Here is a 21,898-nt window from a genome sequence, read left to right as displayed (position 1 = left end):
CCTGTTGGCTCTTAATGAGAATAATGAGCCACTACTCAATGTGTTTGTTTATAAAAATGGATGTTATAATGTTTGACGCCAATGTCTCTCTGTGGCATAGTAGCTCTCCAACGGATAGACCGATTTCGATGCGGTTTTTTTACGCGAAAGCAAGTTTCCTTACGGTGGTTTAACTATGTTTGATATAATTCGATCCACAGTTTGAAGAGTATCAGCTCTTTTTCAAAATAATGTGAAGAATTTAAAACATCTCACGGTGTATAAATAAATTGATAGAAGTTCTATGTAAGGTACCTACAGTCCAGTCGGCCATAACAGCGTATATCAAAATATGTATTAACTTTTGACAAAAAAAACTTGGTATCAAATAGCTTGTATTTTATAATGCAATTGGCTTATCGACGTACACTCAGCATCGCAAAAACCTATCTTTTTACAACTGCCGACTGTACATATCTTACAATAACAAACAGATTTTATATGAAACATTGGAAGTACAGTCAACAACGAAACAAGATTCCGTTACATCGACTATTTATAATTTTATACAAAATCACTAATGATTAATTTACAGATAATTTTGGGTATAATGTTTATCTGATTTCACTGTTGACCGTTTCTTTGATAAACAGTTGTTTATAAACAAAGTTTATCGGAATTAATAGATAAATGTGACGTTATCTATGAAAAGGGACTTTAAGTGTCGATGGCGCTTACGCCATTATTAACGATGCTCCGATATAAATACAATGCCGCGGCGGCGTAAGCGCCATCGACAATAAGGTCCCTTTTCATAGATAATGCCCCAAATATTCTATCTACTTCGAAATATAGCTGAAAGGGGCAAAATTCTTGCTCGTTGCTATAGTTCGTTTTTTTAGCATTAGAAAAAAGGTGAAAAATCTTGACGTGTCTTTTTTTGAAAAACACTTTTGTAAAATAATTCACGGCAAATATGTAACAATTATGAATCTTAAACGATTATTTACACGCTTTTGCTTTCATAAGTAATAGTTACTGATCTTTAGTACCTAATAGGCACCAAAAATTCTTACTTTAAAATCTTTACAAAGCGGTTTCAATTAAAAGACACGCCAAGATCGCGTAGGTAGTCTTTTTCTAATGCTAAAAAAAGCGAACTATTAGGTTCTCGCTTCTCGTCACCGCTCGGACAGTTACCTTGAGAATTTTACATTGTTTACTGTTTATAAACAAATGTTTACCAAACGACTTTAGAACAGACTAAACCGATACCTAACTATATTACAATAGCGAGTAAACAAAAATCATACCGCGAATAAACACGCAAAACCATATCGCTATTCTCAACCAAAAGGGTACGTATTGTCGATTTTCAATAAAGCGCTATTTCCATACAATTTCAATTTTAAATCAACCTTATCAACAACCGACAATGTGCACTTTTGGTTGAAATCGTCACATTTATTTGAAAGATAATATAATAAGCAATATGGCTATGCGATGCGAGTGATATAATTAAAATTGTATTCTTAAATTAATAAATACAAACATTAAATTCTTTGCACTTGAATGAATGAAATTAGTTTTTAGATGCACTTGCTTAATAGCTTCGAAATTAGACTTTTGTTTGCATAAATAAGGTATATTTTTAGTTGGCAAAGGCTCTTTTCTATTATTAAGTATGTTCTACTGAATTGGTTCGGTGGGTTATCAGGACTAAGAGACTGAACAAATGATTATTGCTTTCAGAGTTCTTATTTTGGCGATTATTTCGAGTTCTGCTAAGAAAGGTAGGTAACTTAGATATTTAACTATGTATTTAACAAATGCATTAATGACACTTGAGTTTTTGAGAAACGAAAATCACTAGAATTAATACAAAATGATTAAATTATATAGTAACTCCAGATGTAGACTTTTCATTGATATGTTCCATACTGAAACGTTGGATTAGTATACGTACCTACCAAGCCTCAAATATACATGAGAGAATCCGATCAGAGTATCAAAAACATAACTAATAATTCTAATAAACATAACTTTCAGGAAATACGCGTTATTATTACTGTTATTTCTTGCAACAGTCATTAGACTTTACACATTTAATGAATCTTTGGTTGTTTAATGTAAGAGATAAGTTTGAATTGGGTCAATCAACTATTTCTTGTTGTTATTCTGTCCCATCAGCGAGGAGACAATAGTAGCATAGATTGTTAGAAGAACTGCTGTACCATGTTCTACTAACATGCTCAGTAGATGTCCCATTGTGGAAAGGTCTTATAACTACCATAAAATGCAAGTTTGGTTCATTTAAATACGAAAAACCTTGAATTTTAAGAGTGACTCAGGAGACCATAACCATAGCAACGTGTGACAAGAAAAAGTTGATTAACCCAATTATATAATTTGATATTTTGAGATTTCGGTAGGTACCTATTTTAGCTGTAACACATAATACATTATTTCGAGACAAAAGAAGTATGATAACGTATTTTATTTTGAGTTGTGAACATTTTGACTGCGATTTGGTTTCTTATAGGCAAAATGATTTTTGGCACTACATAGCAGTGTTAGAAAATTAATTCGACAAGGAAGCACGGTCATAGAGAAAATATATTTAACTTAGGTGCATTGGGGTGACTTCGAACGCGGGGTATATTTGAAAATGCCAAATATCTTTAACCTTCTGGACGCCAATGACCGATATATCCGCACCGCAGGTTCAACGCCAAAGACTGATTAATCGGTCACAGACCACAGAGCGACATAGACCTACGTGCATATGCATAAAGTTCAATTTCACTTCGGTGACGTGGCGTATGTGTTTGACACGGCGTCGAAAAGGTTAAATCCAGAAGCATTTCTTACTCTAGCAACGCTTACCAAGGCATCTTGCTCAGGGCTGATTTATCGGCGCGCGAACTCGTAAATGATTTTAGTTACATTGCGGACCATTGAGGTTACATCAATTCAGCCGACCTATCAAACGACGCAATGTAATGAAACTCGCATAATAAATGAGCCCTTACTGTTATTAAACAACACGGTTAGCTCGAGGAATTCCGTACATCGACCCAACTGTTCCTATCTCTATCGCACGCGCGTATTTATATTGCTGTCTCGCTCGCAGTGTCATTGACCGCCGGCATCATGAGCATTTACAGTAGAAAGTGTTTTTAGTTTAGTATATACTTGGTCAAGCAGACCTTGTCAGTAGAAAAAGGCGGCAAATTTGAAAAATGCAGGCGCGAAGGGATATCGTCCCATAGAAAATTTGAATTCCGCGCCTTTTTTTACTGACAAGATTTGCTTGACCAGCTATATCCTCTAGCCGCCCATACGTCAAACCTTGCCAAGCAAAATGAAATTTTATTTTGTCAACACAAAGTTCAAATTAGAATGGAACAGGATACCTTTTTATAGGTCTCTCGGCGGCTAGAGGATATATAGAAAACTTGTATTTACCTCGAAATTACTTTTTAACTGTTTACTTAGATGTTTTCTGTAGCTTACATTTCATTTCTGCTAGGTAGTATATTGACGGAACATATGAGTGTTGTAATCCTTGTTTTATATAGTCTGTCAAGCCATTTCCGTCAGTAGAAAAAAAACGGCAAATTTAAAAAAAGGCCGAAGAGTAATCGTCCCATAGAAAATTTGTATTACGCGCCTTTTTTTACTGACAAGATTTGCTTGACCAGCTATATATAGAAAACTTGTATTTACCTCGAAATTGCTTTTTAACTGTTTACTTAAATGTTTTCTGTAGCTTACATTTCATTTCTGCTAGCTAGTATATTGACGGAACATATTAGTGTTGTAATCCTTGTTTTTATAGTCTGTCAAGCCATTTCCGTCAGTAAAAAAAAAGCGGCAAATTTAAAAAAAAGCGGCCAAGTGCAAGTCGGACTCGCCCATGAAGGGTTCCGTATTTAGGCGATTTATGACGTATTAAAAAAACGACTTACTAGATCTCGTTCAATCCAATTTTCGGTGGAAGTTTACATGGTAATGTACATCGTATATTTTTTTTAGTTTTATCATTCTCTTATTTTAGAAGTTACAGGGGGGGGGACACACATTTTACCACTTTGGAAGTGTCTCTCGCGCAAACTATTCAGTTTAGAAAAAAATGATATTAGAAACCTCAATATAATTTTTGAAGACCTATCCATAGATACCCCACACGTATGGGTTTGATGAAAAAAAAATTTTTGAGTTTCAGTTCGAAGTATGGGGAACCCCAAAAAAATTTTTGTTTTTTTTTCTATTTTTGTGTGAAAATCTTAATGCGGTTCACAGAATACATCTACTTACCAAGTTTCAACAGTATAGTTCTTATAGTTTCGGAGAAAAGTGGCTGTGACATACGGACGGACAGACAGACGGACAGACAGACATGACGAATCTATAAGGGTTCCGTTTTTTGCCATTTGGCTACGGAACCCTAAAAACGTAGGCGCGAAGGGTAATCGTCCCATAGAAAACTTGAATTACGCGCCTTTTTCTACTGACAAGTTGTTTGACCGGCTATATCTCAGGGCCACTTGCACCTTTCACTAACCGGCGGTTAACTGGATAAACATAGTTACTTATTAACTGTCCCCGTGTTAACTTTAAATAAAATGGCCCATCTTCATGATCCCACCGCACAGTATTTTACTTTTGTAACTTCACATTAAAACATATTTTCACCTCAGCAGCTCGAACAAGGGTACTTTGCTACTTAAAAACAGTGAGCAAAATCGCATTTTGCTCACTGTGTGGGACAAAATGAGCAAAAGGCGATTTTGCTCACTCAGTGAGCAAAATGCGATTTTGCTCACTGTTTTTAAGTAGCAAAGTACCCTTGTTCGAGCTGCTGAGGTGAAAATTTAATTGTTGGTATATCTTAAGAAAACATGAGTGAATAGAGGTAAGCGATGAAGAAGGAATACATTTTTCGGGTTCTCTAATATGTTCTCACTGCGCTGAGGTGAAAAATGTTGTGTACTACACGAGATCAAAGTTATTTACATCTCGTGCGCTTTTGAGTCCCTTACTACGCTCAAGATTCTAAATTAGATTCACTCGCTACGCTCGTGAATCTATTATAGAATCTTTCGCTTGCACGGGACTCAAAATAAGCACTCGAAGAAATATCAAACTTTGATCTCTTGTTGTACAAATAACTATTTAACCCTTTGAATGCCACGCCTGTCATGCGCGGCGCGGCATTGTGAACCTTGTCGGAATGCACGAAGGTTGATATTGGTCTGTAAAGTTTATTTTTTAATTCGGTAGACTAAAATGACATTTCTTAGTATGAAATGACATTTTATGTTCATACTATGAACTGTCATTTCAGTCTACCGAATAAAAAAATAGATTTTAGCGGCGCGCGTCAGCTGACGTCTTTGGCGGTCAAAGGGGTAACTGGCTTTCGATGGACCTATTTTTTTGCATTATGGTTTACTAATTGGGTTGGCAACTGTTAAAGGTTTTATTTATAGATGGCGTCAGTATATGTTAGGTTTCACCAGTTTCTAGTTTCGTTATATGGGATTTAGTATCCAGATAATAAATTAAAAAAAAAGGTTGACAGTATTGATAAGTTTGATAGAGAAACCGGCGCTGGCACCATCTGTAAAAAAAAACCATTACTACAATGTTGGGCCGACCCCATTACTACAATGTTCTGCCGCCAGAGTGCAGCACTAGCACAAACCGTAAACCATAAAGTAACTCATATATACTATGTACTATGCCTATGCCAGTTTTTTGACAAGTTTCCAACAGATTATTTGTTACGAATACATTGACGCATCATGGCGGTTTGTTTACTGTTTTTGCTAGTGGTGCCCTCTACGCAATTTTGCGGAATATTCCCTATTGTCAGTTAACAGTTTGGTGTGCAAACAGAAGATACAAACAAACAAACAGCTAAATTATAAATTCACTTTAATTAATTAGTAATTACGGTCGATGGTCTAAGTTACGCGAAAAGGATCTACACCACTTTGACATTTTATAATTTTATTTTCAAAACAAGAGTTATTTATAATGGAGTTTTTAAGAAAATATTCTGCCGAGAAAAGCTTTCATTTTGTGATTAATTTTAATTATTTCAACATATTGCAACAAAATTTCTAGACGGTACATATTTAGACTGTTTAGTATAATAACAGATATATACATACACTAAATTACAAAATTATCGACAACCGACAAATGTGGTACCTTCTAGTTGAAAACTTCACGTTTGATTATGTCAAATAAAACATTCGTTTATAGTTTATAGTCAGTCAAGCCGGATATGTCAGTAGCAATGTAAAGCAAACTAAAGTATGGTATCCCTAGGAAACGAACCAAAATCAGCAATGTACATCGAACGATGAAATGTAAACAAAACAGTTCCACAGATAAGATATAAGTGACACGTGATTTTCGTACAATTCACACGTAGTGTTGCTAACCTGCGATTTTTTCAAATTTACCGCCTTTTTCTACTGACAAGATTTGCTTGACCAAGTCATAGAGAAATATAATAAGACAAGAGTGCTCACTCCATACATCAGTTAGACTATTAATTTCAGTGTCTTTTTGATACTAAAACTGATGTATGGAGTGAGCAATCTATGTATTTTTTTCTCTATGACCAAGTATAAAATCTATTTTTTTATTCGGTAGACTGAAATGACAGTTCATAGTATGAACATCAAATGTCATTTCATACTAAGAAATGTCATTTTAGTCTACCGAATTAAAAAATAGACTTTAGTTCCTTTATATTAAAAAAAACCGCCTTAACAAACTTTTTCGACACAATATGCTCTATTTTTACTCAATTACAACTCGCTCTCATGAGTAAACTTACAGTGCGTGTGATCGTTTTCACGAGTGCAGCAACGCTCGTGTGCGCTCAGCTGCCGCCAGCCCGCTCCGCCCGCTCTGCACGTAGCCACTCTACAAACTCGTCCAACATTACTGGCCCTGAAACAACATTAAATACGTAAGACATAGGTACTAAGAAGACTGGGAAATAGGTAGTTGCCTGCTCAGTGATATTAACGGACGAGATAGCGAAGCCGTTAAGATACACGAGGCTGGCAATACCATTTATTTAGAGTTTTTTGTGATTTTTTACTAATTTTTAGGGTTCCGCACCTCAAAAGGAAAAAACGGAACCCTTATAAGATCACTCGTGCGTTTGTCTGTCTGTCTGTCCGGCCAGTCCCCCCTCTTTATCTCCGAAACTACTGGGTCTAAAATGTTGAAAAAAATACACAAAATAGTTTTTTTACCTATAGATGACAGCAAAACCTATTAGAAATGTGCAGTCAAGCGTGAGTCGGACTTAATTATGTAGTTTTTGATCCGATCCCTACGGGTTTTTAGAAGACATCATTCGCGATCCACATAAAAAAATACATTGTTAAAAATTGGGTAATGTCGGGCGTGGCTCACTCCGAGATTTCGTCGCGTCGCAACAAGTACCTACAAGTACATCCGTCTCACACCAATTTTGGTGGCTAGCCATAGGCCGCGCGTGGCGCTTGTGCAACCTAGCGGTCATATCTGTCCGAATCGTAACAGATGCGTTTTTTAGAGAGTGAATTTTCTGTACCTAGTAGTATTATTTATTCTGTGGTAATGTACGGAACCCTACAACGAGAGTCCGACTCGCACTTGACCGATTATTTACTATTTTTTTAGGAAATACGGCCTAAAAATGAAAAATAAGTGTAGTTACGCGCCGCGTGAGTTGGACTTACTGTACGGAACCCTTGGAACGCGAGTCGAACTCGCACTTGACCGGCTTTTTTCAGGAGATACGTCCACAGAATAAATAGTAGTACTAGGTACAGAAGACTCACTCTCTAACAAAACGCGTCCGTTACGATCGGCACAGATATGGCCGCTAGGTGGCGACAGCGCCACGAGCGGCTTATGGCTAGCCACCAAAATTGGTGTGGAACGGATGTACTTTTAGCTACCTGTAGCAAAGCGACGAAATCGCGGAGTGAGCCACGCCTGATACGGCCTAAAAACCGGCCAAGTGCGAGTCGGACTCGCGCACAGAGAGTTCCGCACCATCAACAAAAAATAGAGCAAAACAAGCAAAAAAACGGTCACCCATCCAAGTACTGACCCCGCCCGACGTTGCTTAACTTCGGTCAAAAATCACGTTTGTTGTATGGGAGCCCCACTTAAATCTTTATTTTATTCTGTTTTTAGTATTTGTTGTTATAGCGGCAACAGAAATACATCATCTGTGAAAATTTCAACTGTCTAGTTATCATGGTTCGTGAGATACAGCCTGGTGACAGACGGACGGACAGCGGAGTCTTAGTAATAGGGTCCCGTTTTTACCCTTTGGGTACGGAACCCTAAAAATGTAAAATAATCATAGTTACATGCTCCGTCGGCGTCGTAGTGCAGCAGCTGGTTGTCGACGGTGCGGCTGAACTCGAGTATGTTGCACCACTGGTCGCGGTTGACGACGCGGTAGCGGCGCGCGGCGCCCTCGCGCTGCAGGAACTCGCCGAGCGCGGGCCGGAGCGCCCGGCGCGGCTTATTTATGCTGGTGACTGTACGGAACGAGTCCGACTCGCGCTTGACCGGTTTTTTACTATTTTTTTTTAGGAAACACGGCCTAAAAAAGAAAAATAATCATACTTACATGCTCCGTCCGCGTCGTAGTGCAGCAGCTGGTTGTCGACGGTGCGGCTGAACTCGAGTATGTTGCACCACTGGTCGCGGTTGACGACGCGGTAGCGGCGCGCGGCGCCCTCGCGCTGCAGGAACTCGCCGAGCGCGGGCCGGAGCGCCCGGCGCGGCTTATTTATGCTGGTGACTGTACGGAACGAGTCCGACTCGCGCTTGACCGGTTTTTTACTATTTTTTTTTAGGAAACACGGCCTAAAAAAGAAAAATAATCATACTTACATGCTCCGTCCGCGTCGTAGTGCAGCAGCTGGTTGTCGACGGTGCGGCTGAACTCGAGTATGTTGCACCACTGGTCGCGGTTGACGACGCGGTAGCGGCGCGCGGCGCCCTCGCGCTGCAGGAACTCGCCGAGCGCGGGCCGGAGCGCCCGGCGCGGCTTATTTATGCTGGTGACTGTACGGAACGAGTCCGACTCGCGCTTGACCGGTTTTTTACTATTTTTTTTTAGGAAACACGGCCTAAAAAAGAAAAATAATCATACTTACATGCTCCGTCCGCGTCGTAGTGCAGCAGCTGGTTGTCGACGGTGCGGCTGAACTCGAGTATGTTGCACCACTGGTCGCGGTTGACGACGCGGTAGCGGCGCGCGGCGCCCTCGCGCTGCAGGAACTCGCCGAGCGCGGGCCGGAGCGCCCGGCGCGGCTTATTTATGCTGGTGACTGTACGGAACGAGTCCGACTCGCGCTTGACCGGTTTTTTACTATTTTTTTTTAGGAAACACGGCCTAAAAAAGAAAAATAATCATACTTACATGCTCCGTCCGCGTCGTAGTGCAGCAGCTGGTTGTCGACGGTGCGGCTGAACTCGAGTATGTTGCACCACTGGTCGCGGTTGACGACGCGGTAGCGGCGCGCGGCGCCCTCGCGCTGCAGGAACTCGCCGAGCGCGGGCCGGAGCGCCCGGCGCGGCTTATTTATGCTGGTGACTGTACGGAACGAGTCCGACTCGCGCTTGACCGGTTTTTTACTATTTTTTTTTAGGAAACACGGCCTAAAAAAGAAAAATAATCATACTTACATGCTCCGTCCGCGTCGTAGTGCAGCAGCTGGTTGTCGACGGTGCGGCTGAACTCGAGTATGTTGCACCACTGGTCGCGGTTGACGACGCGGTAGCGGCGCGCGGCGCCCTCGCGCTGCAGGAACTCGCCGAGCGCGGGCCGGAGCGCCCAGCTCGGCTTATTTATGCTGGTGACTGTACGGAACGAGTCCGACTCGCGCTTGACCGGTTTTTTACTATTTTTTTTAGGAAACACGGCCTAAAAAGGAAAAATAATCATAGTTACATGCTCCGTCGGCGTCGTAGTGCAGCAGCTGGTTGTCGACGGTGCGGCTGAACTCGAGTATGTTGCACCACTGGTCGCGGTTGACGACGCGGTAGCGGCGCGCGGCGCCCTCGCGCTGCAGGAACTCGCCGAGCGCGGGCCGGAGCGCCCAGCTCGGCTTATTTATGCTGGTGACTGTACGGAACGAGTCCGACTCGCGCTTGACCGGTTTTTTACTATTTTTTTTAGGAAATACGGCCTAAAAAGGAAAAATAATCATAGTTACATGCTCCGTCGGCGTCGTAGTGCAGCAGCTGGTTGTCGACGGTGCGGCTGAACTCGAGTATGTTGCACCACTGGTCGCGGTTGACGACGCGGTAGCGGCGCGCGGCGCCCTCGCGCTGCAGGAACTCGCCGAGCGCGGGCCGGAGCGCCCAGCGCGGCTTATTTATGCTGGTGACTGTACGGAACTCTTGGAACGCGAGTCCGACTCGCGCTTGACCGGTTTTTTACGATTTTTTTTTAGGAAACACGGCCTAAAAAAGAAAAATAATCATACTTACATGCTCCGTCCGCGTCGTAGTGCAGCAGCTGGTTGTCGACGGTGCGGCTGAACTCGAGTATGTTGCACCACTGGTCGCGGTTGACGACGCGGTAGCGGCGCGCGGCGCCCTCGCGCTGCAGGAACTCGCCGAGCGCGGGCCGGAGCGCCCGGCGCGGCTTATTTATGCTGGTGACTGTACGGAACGAGTCCGACTCGCGCTTGACCGGTTTTTTACTATTTTTTTTAGGAAATACGGCCTAAAAAGGAAAAATAATCATAGTTACATGCTCCGTCGGCGTCGTAGTGCAGCAGCTGGTTGTCGACGGTGCGGCTGAACTCGAGTATGTTGCACCACTGGTCGCGGTTGACGACGCGGTAGCGGCGCGCGGCGCCCTCGCGCTGCAGGAACTCGCCGAGCGCGGGCCGGAGCGCCCAGCGCGGCTTATTTATGCTGGTGACTGTACGGAACTCTTGGAACGCGAGTCCGACTCGCGCTTGACCGGTTTTTTACGATTTTTTTTTAGGAAACACGGCCTAAAAAAGAAAAATAATCATACTTACATGCTCCGTCCGCGTCGTAGTGCAGCAGCTGGTTGTCGACGGTGCGGCTGAACTCGAGTATGTTGCACCACTGGTCGCGGTTGACGACGCGGTAGCGGCGCGCGGCGCCCTCGCGCTGCAGGAACTCGCCGAGCGCGGGCCGGAGCGCCCAGCGCGGGAGCAGCACGCCCAGCAGCGCGCGCGCCGTCGCCGTGTCCAGCGACCGCTGCTCTTTGTCCTGACACACGAGAACCACACGTTAAGAGCCAACAGGAGTGGTCATTTAGAAGAAGAAGAAATACATTTATTTGACGACTGGTCTGGCCTAGTGGGTAGTGACCCTGCCTGTTAAGCCGCGGTCCTGGGTTCGAATCCTAGTAAGGGCATTTATTTGTGTGATTAACACAGATATTTGTTCCTGAGTCTTGGGTGTTTTCTATGTATTTATGTATTTGTATATTATATATATCATTGTCTGAGTACCCACAACACAAGCCTTCTTGAGCTTACTGTGGGACTTAGTCAATCTGTGTAAGAATGTCCTATAATATTTATTTATTTATTATTTATTTATTTATTTAGCATCAGGTACAAGTAACACACAATACAAGTAACACAAACAACTTAGATGCTAAACAGGATCCCCACTCAGCATAATGCCACGGCAAGCCATGACGCTGATTTTCAGTGGGTACCTGACTTAAAACTAATCTACATCTAAACTAAGACTAAACGAGTGGCAACAGACAATTCAGACACAGATTACAAAATCATACCATAAGAGGGAAACTACAACCAAGAATAAACTTAAATTAAACAGTAGTTCAGCATTTTAGCATGCTTAACGTTGCGGACCGTCACAGACCAACCCCTATAGACCGACCTTATAGGACGACTCGCGGTCATCGCCCGTATGGTGTATAGGTCAAATATAAGATTGTTCGCGCACCGCTCCGATCAGTTGCGCCCAAGGTTACGACCTGTTAGCAGTATGCACGAGTCTAAGAAAATAAATCGTAAACTACTGAATTCATTGGGAAATCATGGGATATTGCAGCGTAAAATGGTGTGGCAAGTCATCTAAGACTTCTACTTACGAAACAGATGGAATAACATCCCACAGGAAAGTCAAATTCATTATTTCATTGAATAATGTTTCTTGTCCGCGGGGTTCATTTTATACTGGTCAGTAAGCAGAGGCGAAGTATGTCCGTCCCTTTTCGTCAACTTGAAAATGCAATGCGCTATCCCTTTCCCTTTCGACTAGTGATGTGACGATGATGGTTTCGTCAGTTGCGGAAACTTCGTTCTTCGTCATACCGTATTGTACCATTTTAGACATAATATATAGGTAATATGTTGTGTAAGTTTTTTTAGAATCCTCTAGGCCAACGGAGCAGTTAGGCCGCGTGTCACGAGATGGACCTGATGATGAACTTCAAAGAAGTGCGAGGGAACGCGGTGTTGGTTTGTGATAGACATATGTTGTATGGGTTTTTTAGAATCCTCTAGGTGAGCAGTTAGGTCTCATGTCACGAGATGGACCTGATGATGAACTTCAAGAAGTGCGAGGGAACTCGGTGTTGGTTTGTAATAGACATATGTTGTATGGGTTTTTTAGAACCCTCTAGGTGAGCAGTTAGGTCACATGTCACGAGATGGACCTGATGATGAACTTCAAAGAAGTGCGAGAGAACTCGGAGTTGATTTTTAATAGGCATATGTTATTGGTCCATTTGAATATGTTTTCAATACAACCTTCTATGACCTTAATAAAACGGACAAAAGAAAATAATTGTACCTATGAGATTTTGGCGACACTTTTTTCTCGTATCGAAAGAGATTGCGATTCTGAGTGGAAATAATATAAAAATTATAAACTTTAAAATTCAAGTTCTGAGTACTTTAAACAGAAATGCCCTAATATGTTAATTAAAAATTTCAGGTACATTGTTAAATTAGTTAATGAAATATTAAATTAATCAATATAATTATTAAGTAAGTTTACTCTAAGTATACTAAATTGGCATTAAGAGGCCGGTATCGATTTTAGACGCAAAAATGTAAAATTGATAGATTTAGTCGATGAAATTGTACACCTTTTGTTACGTAATAGAAATAACAAGTACTGGTATCTATTAGCACGTCTTCTTATCTTTCATTTGTACAGATCATTTTTTTGAAAACTGACTCACTAAATTAGTAATGATTTTTTTTCTGATGGACGTTTAGGTAAACGCGCGTAAAGCACTGATTTAGTCGATCTTATTTGTAAATTTCGTAAAGTTTGGATTGCTAAAAGTGGTAATTTTTTATTACACATATCCTGTACTCCAACTTGCATAGACTATATTTTTGTTATATTATATTGAACAAGAGTAAATGAAAGTTAGACGAAATCAATTTTCACCAGAAATTACTTCAAAACAAGTAAACATTTTTCGTGAAAATCGACTTAATTTCAACGTAATTTTGATACGTAAACAATCTACAACAATTCCTGAAACTGTTTTTATACATCATTTTTTATAATTTATAACTATAATTTTTTGATGAATTTTTAAAAACTGCCCCTTCTCGTCACATATTGCCGGTGACGCACGCTCGGGACCTTATTATTAAAAGGCAAGATGAGAAGACGTGTTAATAGAAACCAATACTTGTTATTTAGATATTACGTAACGAAAGGAGTACAATTTCAACGACTAAATCTATCAATTTTACATTTTGGCTCTAAAATCGTTAACGGAGCCTTAAATTGGTAACAATTTTACCACAATAAATTTCGGTATCACTAGCAGTACCCACTACCTGTAATGAACATGTCCCATCCCTACGCGTACACGTGTTAGCGCGCCATGTTTGGGACGACCAATCGCAACGCCGTGACCACCTCACAGTTTGGTGATTTGCGTCGGGAACAAAATGGCCAATATTAGGTTTCTATAGGCGGTGTTCTGTGCGGACCGTTGTTGGCTTGCATACTGGAGTTACTGGGTAGGTAAGCAAGCAGGCAACAGGAAGGAGACAATTATGTAGTTTGTACGTTCAACAAGTATGCTCTCATTTCTCCATACAAACGTACTCGACTGTTTCCTCCGTGGGTTTTGAAGCTAGAGCAATGATTTTTTCAACACAGATTAATATTGTCAATATCTGTGTCGGACCGTTTTGCTTTTTTTGATATTTTTGTTTTTTAAGGCGCTAGAGCCCTTCAAAAATGGCCTAATTGACTATGCCGCAATGAGAGGCGCGCTATTCAAAACTTATATCAATTAGCCAAAAAAGCAAAACGGTCCGACACAGATAATGTCATAATCATTTAGATTTCCAAATTTGGTTACGATTGGTTAAGTTTTGGAGGAGGAAACAGTCGAGTACGAAACCTCGGTTTTTGAGATTTTTACGCAGGATTTTTCGCCTTGTCCTTATCGCACTAGTTTTAGGAGCCGCTTCCGTTAGCGAGACAGGTATATTTACCTAAAATATTTAAATCTCAGCTCCTGTTGGCTCTTAAAGACCCGTTAGGGCTGATTTAGGCGGCGCGCGAACTCACATGCGATTTTATACTTGGTCAAGCAGATCTTGTCAGTAGAAAAAGGCGGCAAATTTGAAAAATGTAGACGCGAAGGGATATCGTCCCATAGAAATTCGCGGGTTTTTTTACTGACGAGATTTGCTTGACCAGCTATAGTTACAACCGACAGTCCACGTTGGTTACGTCCAATTCAATCGACTTATCAAAACCTGCAATGTAATGAAACTTGCATGCGAACTCGCTTCGGCTATGAGCCCTCAGAGAACGATCGCGCGAAATCGCCTTTTCATACAAACCTAGTCCACATTTTCAACATGGTAGTGTTACATTATATTTATAAATATTTTGACACGAGCTGATGAATATCAACCACACCTTTTTAGGGTTCCGTAGCCAAATGGCAAAAAACGGAACGCTTATAGATTCGTCATGTCATGTCTGTCACAGCCACTTTTCTCCGAAACTATAAGAACTATACTGTTGAAACTTGGTAAGTAGATGTATTCTGTAAACCGCATTAAGATTTTCACACAAAAATAGAAAAAAAAACAATAAAAATTTGGGGTTCCCCATACTTCGATCTGAAACTCAAAAATTTTTTTTTCATTAAACCCATACGTGTGGGGTATCTATGGATAGGTCTTCAAAAATGATATTGAGGTTTCTAATATCATTTTTTTCTAAACTGAATAGTTTGCGCGAGAGACACTTCCAAAGTGGTAAAATGTGTGCCCCCCCCCCCCCTGTAACTTCTAAAATAAGAGAATGATAAAACTAAAAAAAATATATGATGTACATTACCATGTAAACTTCCACCGAAAATTGGTTTGAACGAGATCTAGTAAGTAGTTTTTTTTTATACGTCATAAATCGCCTAAATACGGAACCCTTCATGGGCGAGTCCGACTCGCACTTGGCCGCTTTTTTTTTATGACCCAGGAGGAATCCCTTATGGATCCCACTGGCCCGGGAGAAGCCCTGTGGGTATCCGACTTCCACGGACTAAACCCCCTGGGGTGTTCCGCCGCGCGCTTTGTAGGCGGGGTTTCGGGAACTCTATTGTAGACCTCCGATACATATCAACCACACCTATACTAGTGGCTCTGTGAGCTGTAGACCTCGCGAGCAGAGCTTAAAACTGAATAAATGTATGGCAAAAATATAGCTATAGTACATGTAATATAAACAAAAAATTAAAAACTACATAAAGCTACAAACAAAAATTAAACGAATACGCTTAACCCGCGCTTGATAAATAAAAAATACGAATTTTTTCATTTTTTGAAAATAAAAAACAACTATACAAAATTTAAGTATAAAAAAAATACAAAAAGTTATGTAGCAGTATACAATTACTGGGGATGGAACCAGGGACCTCCCGATGCAAAGAAAAAAAGCGAACGTTTGCAAAATACGCCCTTATAGTTCTTACTAAAGCTGACGAAATGTAGCTACTCATTCTCAAGTAAAAACTAAATATCTAAATACCGCCAAAACCAGCGATACAAATTTTCTGAATTTTTGGCCATTTAATCTATAAACATATCTCAAAAAGAAAAAACTCTTATGATACCGATACGACTATTTGTTTAGGCGGGAGCTATCACGACTCCGCCATTTTGAAAAATTTCCAAAAACCGGATCGACAAAATTTTTTTATTTAGTCATAGAATTCGGTCACAAAATTTCACGAAAATCGGTTAAGAATTGCGACCTGTAGAGGAGAACATCCGGACATACAAAAGCAAAATGCCCGAGTCAAAACGTAGACCTTCGCTACGCTTCGGTCAAATAATTTACGCTGCTTATAATTTAAGCGAATTTACGGTGTATTTTTTAACTATCGTGTCTGAAGCTACATAAACTAATTACAGACATAAATATAGCCTATACTATTTTAAACACAAGGTTTCAGAATAATCTAGCTAGTTGTTTTAAAATAAGAGCGTAACTACGTTCGTATGGAGAACCGAGCATGCAGATTATTTCTTTTATGAGTCCCCTTAAAAGAAATAACTTTTAATGATTGTAACAGAACTTACCCTAGCAAAATCATAAGAATATCTGTATACAGCCTTAAATACGTAGGGGTCGTTGAGTAAGCTTTTGAGGTAGTCGAGTTTCATTTGTAGCTTATGGACGCTGTCGCACTGTAGCTCCGTTAAGCCTGCAGACAAGAAAAATTATTTAAAAAAAATTTGAACAGGCAAAAAAAAAACTGGACAAGTGCGAGTCGGACTCGCCCACCGAGGGTTTCGTAGGTACTTTTTAGTATTTGTTGTTATAGCGGCAACAGAAATACATCATCTGTGAAAATTTCAACTGTCTAGCTATCGCGGTTCTTGAGATACAGCCTGGTGACAGACAGACGGACAGTGGAGTCTTAGTAATAGCGTCCCGTTTTTACCCTTTGGGTACGGAACCCTAAAAATTAGAACAGACAAGAAAAATTAGAACCTTAATCTGTGTGTGCAACTTTACCTGTAAATAATTATTTAGGAGAAATTATATTTGTTGCGAACACAACCTTTATATTTGTATAAAATCTCAATACCTACATTCCTAATGCAGTAGCTAAACGCGGCCGTCGGGCTCGGCTAGTATTCGGAAGCTTTTTCTTAAACACCAATAGGAGCGCTCCACATACCCTGTATCGCGGCCAATTAGAGGCACCTAAATCTAAACCATTTTGTACTGTTCAAATTATGCAAATCACTCTCTCATCAGCCTTCATACAATATCCACCACTTCTACATTTAACCGTTTCGGCAAGAACCCTTGTAAACCAGTACTTTGGAAAATTAAATCAGTTCACTAAGAATTGAAGCTTTTTAGGGTTCCGTAGCCAAATGGCAAAAAACGGAACCCTTATAGATTCGTCATGTCTGTCTGTCTGTCTGTCCGTTTGTCTGTCCGTCCGTATGTCACAGCCACTTTTCTCCGAAACTATAAGAACTATACTGTTGAAACTTGGTAAGTAGATGTATTCTGTGAACCGCATTAAGATTTTCATACAAAAATAGAAAAAAAAACAATAAATTTTTGGGGTTCCCCATACTTCGAACTGAAACTCAAAAATTTTTTTTTCATCAAACCCATACGTGTGGGGTATCTATGGATAGGTCTTCAAAAATGATATTGAGGTTTCTAATATAATTTTTTTCTAAACTGAATAGTTTGCGCGAGAGACACTTCCAAAGTGGTAAAATGTGTCCCCCCCCCTGTAACTTCTAAAATAAGAGAATGATAAAACTAAAAAAAATATACGATGTACATTACCATGTAAACTTCCACCGAAAATTGGTTTGAACGAGATCTAGTAAGTAGTTTTTTTTTAATACGTCATAAATCGCCTAAATACGGAACCCTTCATGGGCGAGTCCGACTCGCACTTGGCCGCTTTTTATTTGAGTCGTCGAGCTCCTGACCTGCACGGCGGCTACATATTAATGTCAAATAAGCATACCTTTAAGCCACTCCTCTTGCGTGAAGTAGCCCATTTGTTTGGCACCCATTTTGTAAGCGATGACCAGCATCACAACGTTCTCCGGGTCCACTCCTATGTCTTCGCAGAATTTCTCCATTCCTTCGGGCCCTGCAGAAAATTTGATGGGGTAAGCAAAAGACAAATAGCAGTTATCCATCTAATATAAGAGAAAATCACTCTGTCTGATACTTATTCACCGCTAAAATACAGATCAAAATTCGATGTGTTAACATTCATTGCCACCCAGCCAAACAAGACATCCGCGCCAGGCCATAAAAATTTCGTCATATAAGTAACTAGCGACCCGCCCCGGCGTCGTGTGTGGGTGAGGCATAGTACACACACTACAACACCCTAAAATCTAAAGTACTGTAAAGAATGTATAAAAATAAGAACTGACCTAATATATCTGGCTCTGAGACTGTCGTGTACTCTTTGAACCATGCTAAACATTTCTTTGCACTGAAACTGGAGTCCTCTGCCTTGGAATGTCGTCGTGAACTGAAACAAGTATTCAAAATGTTAGGTTCTTGGTTTAATAAAGGGGAATACAATGATGTTAAATACTAAACATGTTACCATGTTTAGTATTTGGGTGGATCAACTATTTCTTGTTGTTATTCTGTCCTGTCAGCCAAGAGACAATAGTAGCATAGTTTGTTCAAAGACATTGTCCATCACCTTCTTCTGACACGCTTGGTAGACGACCCTCTATGGAAAGGGTTTCCAAGTTCGACAAAAAAGCGTGTTTGGAGAATTTAAATGCCTAAAAATCTGGTCTTAGAGTGACCCAGGGGAACGTAACCATGGCAACAAGTGACAAGAACAAGTTGGTTCACCCATTTATGAGTGGAAGTGATATTAGTAACGATCAGCCACACCGTAGCTCAAAATACGGTGACGGTACGGATTTTATCGCACGCAAAACACACTGACAGTCTATGCTCGTAGCGCGAGTCTCGTGGTCTCGGTGTTACCTGGTGTTGCGTGAGCGCTTATGTTGCTGGGCGTCGATCGCGGTGGCCCCGGGCACGCCCACGTCACCCGTTGCCGCGCCGCGCGTCCGCTTGCTGCAGCGCGGCATCACTCTACCACCCTGTGTACAAGTATCCTTATAAGTTTCAAGGTAGTCGGTAGTGATCCTGCCTATGAAGCCAATCCTGGGTTTCATAAGAATAAGAATGATTTATTGCAGTACTGTAGATGGTAATCATGGTACAATTTGTTTCAACAGTTACCCATTTCGGGTATGCAATACTTAATTAACTTATATCTCAGTAAGGGCATTTATTTGTGGGATAAGCCCATTCTCATAACTTTTACTTACTTATATAGGTGATACCTATTCCATACCAATTAATAGTGTAGTGAGAAATAACAAACAATAAATAAATAAACAAATGTTTGTGGATAATCTTGCATGGATAACCTAGCCCCAAACTAAGAGCTTGTACTATGGGTACTAGGCGAAAAGATACATACTTAAATAGTGAAATATATACTTAGATACATAGCTAACATTCATAACTCAGGAACAAATATTCATGACAAACACAACATTTTCCCTACAAGTGTCCATCTTTACCCCATAGTTTCTCTTACCCCACCTGACTTTATGTGGATGTTATGTCCTGAATATCCTAATTTAGCTAACTTGATTTTGAACAAGTTTTGAGTGTTGAACCTAAATCAACATAGGAAAATCTGAAAGCTGACTAAGAAGCTCAAGACTCATTTGGCAAACAATGGTTGAAAAATATGCCATTAGTAGGTATAATGATACAAACTTTTGACCTACAAACACAATAATCAGTTTAAAAACGCCATTAATCTTATCATGAGGCATGAACCTAAGTTATTTCACACATTCCAAACATTCAAGAGTCAATACATATATAACAATAGACTATTATCATTTTTTCTAAAGTAATTTTCAATACAATAAATATGTGAATAGAGAATAAATATTAAAAGTACATAGCAAAACCCACTGCAACGATCATTTATAAAACCCGAACATTGTTTTATCTGTCACAAATTCAGCTGATACTCAAACTGCATTTATAGGTTATACTTGACTATGAGGTGGTCTCAATTATTAAAACTATCAACTAAACTTACGATTCAACAATAATTCTTGCCAACATCAACCATTTTTAACGTTGTTTACATCAATAAATACCTTCCAAGCCAAGCGAAATATAAAATGTATATAGGTGCAAGAATTTATCCATCTTAAAACAACATTATAAGCAAACTGGCCTACTTAGGCTTAAATGTTATAACAAAAGATAAAATAACTTACTATTGGTGGCAGATTTGATATGAAATTTGAAAACTTAAAAGGGTTTTCGTCTCCTATTTTGCGAATTTTGCGTGCACAGCTTGACGAAAAATGTCTTCTTGACAGGTCGATAATAACCTGAAATAAAAAATCAATGTGGAGAAAAAAAGGAGGACGACGATCTCAATGAGCACGTCTTATAACTAGGTAATGAGATTACATTATAATAAAGAGTACAAGTACATCACGAAAACTGAAATTTACACTGTCAGGTGATACGATTCTAAGAAAAACAATTATGATGGTTTCTCCGTAAAAAACCCACTCTCACCTCAGAGCTATTTGGTGAAAAACAGCGTGAAAGCAGAATGTACTTTTAATTTATTTTTTGCTGTTTTGCAAATCGACAAGTTATAAAATATGTGTTTAATTCTAAAATCAAACAGCAGACACAGCGGAAGAAAAACTCAAACGGTGGCTATAAACGAACGTTTTGTTATTGCTCTAGCTACAATGCAAAGTATGCAAACATGCGTTTAGTTAGATCGAGAAACGTTTAAGGTCCTAATTTTTTTTAATTTAATCTTAGAAAATAGAAAGTGTGCCAAAGAACTGTCTTATTTCAAACATAGACAGAGAGAGTCATACTATCTTTGTCTTACACTAGTACTAGCACCCAAAAGAAAAGGATGAGTAGTTTTTTTTGTTCCTATTTACTGACAAATTGGTTTGACCATCTATAGCTGGTCAAGCAAATCTTGTCAGTGAAAAAAGGCGCGAAATTCTAATTTCTATGGGACGATATCCCTTCGCGCCTACATTTTTCAAATTTGCCGCCTTTTTCTACTGACAAGATCTGCTTGACCAGTTTTAGAATTAAAATATTTGAATTTATCGTATATTTTATGGTTATATCAAAGTTTTAATTATAAACAAAATTGTGTCGAATGTTGGACAAAATCAGTCACGCAATGACGCAACGCAACACCAACGCTTCAGCGCTAAAGATCGGTTTTCCTAGGATAGCGGTGCCGTCATATAGCGGCCGTCTCCATACTAAATAATACGGCTAAATATGGATGTCGTAGTATTTGTATGGAGACGGCCGCTATATGACGGCACCGCTATCGGAGGAAACCAAAGCATTAAGATCGGTTTTCCTAGGATAGCGGTGCCGTCATATAGCGGCCGTCTCCATACTAAATAATACGGCTAAATATGGATGTCGTAGTATTTGTATGGAGCCGTATTATTTAGTAGGTATGGAGACGGCCGCTATATGACGGCACCGCTATCCTAGGAAAACCGATCTTTAGAGGAATCAAATATATAAAGCTAGTCAAGCAGATCTTGTCAGTAGAAAAAGGCGGCATATTTGAAAAATTTAGACGCAAAGGGATATCGTCCCATAAAAAATTTGAATTTCGCGGCTATTTTTACTGACAAGATTTGCTTGACCAGCATATTTTGTTATATCCAGTTATCCTCTAAGCTTCAGCGCCATCTGGTGCCTTCGTTTCATTTTTTTAACGGTTACTGGGGGCTGCTGGAAA

General features: G+C 40.1%; 1 protein-coding gene across 1 annotated transcript; it reads right to left on the bottom strand.

Annotated features, from left to right (window-relative positions):
• Positions 1 to 6,785: 6,785 nt before the first annotated feature.
• LOC134651497 (DCN1-like protein 4) lies at positions 6,786 to 20,836 on the bottom strand. Its single transcript, XM_063506613.1, has 8 exons — positions 20,677 to 20,836; positions 20,367 to 20,483; positions 19,039 to 19,157; positions 18,462 to 18,562; positions 18,041 to 18,169; positions 16,617 to 16,741; positions 11,058 to 11,274; positions 6,786 to 6,954 (listed from the first exon to the last, which is right to left on the bottom strand). Exons 3-8 carry the CDS (start codon positions 19,143 to 19,145, stop codon positions 6,884 to 6,886), a joined length of 750 nt encoding a protein of 249 aa, XP_063362683.1. The 5' UTR covers positions 19,146 to 19,157; positions 20,367 to 20,483; positions 20,677 to 20,836; the 3' UTR covers positions 6,786 to 6,883.
• Between the last annotated feature and the right edge of the window lie 1,062 nt (positions 20,837 to 21,898).

Source organism: Cydia amplana, chromosome 10 (assembly GCF_948474715.1).
Source record: "Cydia amplana chromosome 10, ilCydAmpl1.1, whole genome shotgun sequence".
Taxonomy (NCBI): domain Eukaryota; kingdom Metazoa; phylum Arthropoda; class Insecta; order Lepidoptera; family Tortricidae; genus Cydia; species Cydia amplana.
Note: the sequence above shows the minus strand (reverse complement) of the source record. Positions and strands in the feature narration are given on the sequence as shown.

Bases quoted from the DNA above. Each gene is read 5' to 3' on its own strand.
- LOC134651497 (XM_063506613.1), bottom strand. From the start codon at position 19,145: ATGCCGCGCTGCAGCAAGCGGACGCGCGGCGCGGCAACGGGTGACGTG. The intron at 16,742-18,040 runs GTATGCTTATTT...TCTTGTCTGCAG, and splicing joins GCAAGAGGAGTGGCTTAAAG to GCTTAACGGAGCTACAGTGC. The intron at 6,955-11,057 runs GTAAGTATGATT...ATGTTGTTTCAG, and splicing joins CTACGACGCGGACGGAGCAT to GGCCAGTAATGTTGGACGAG.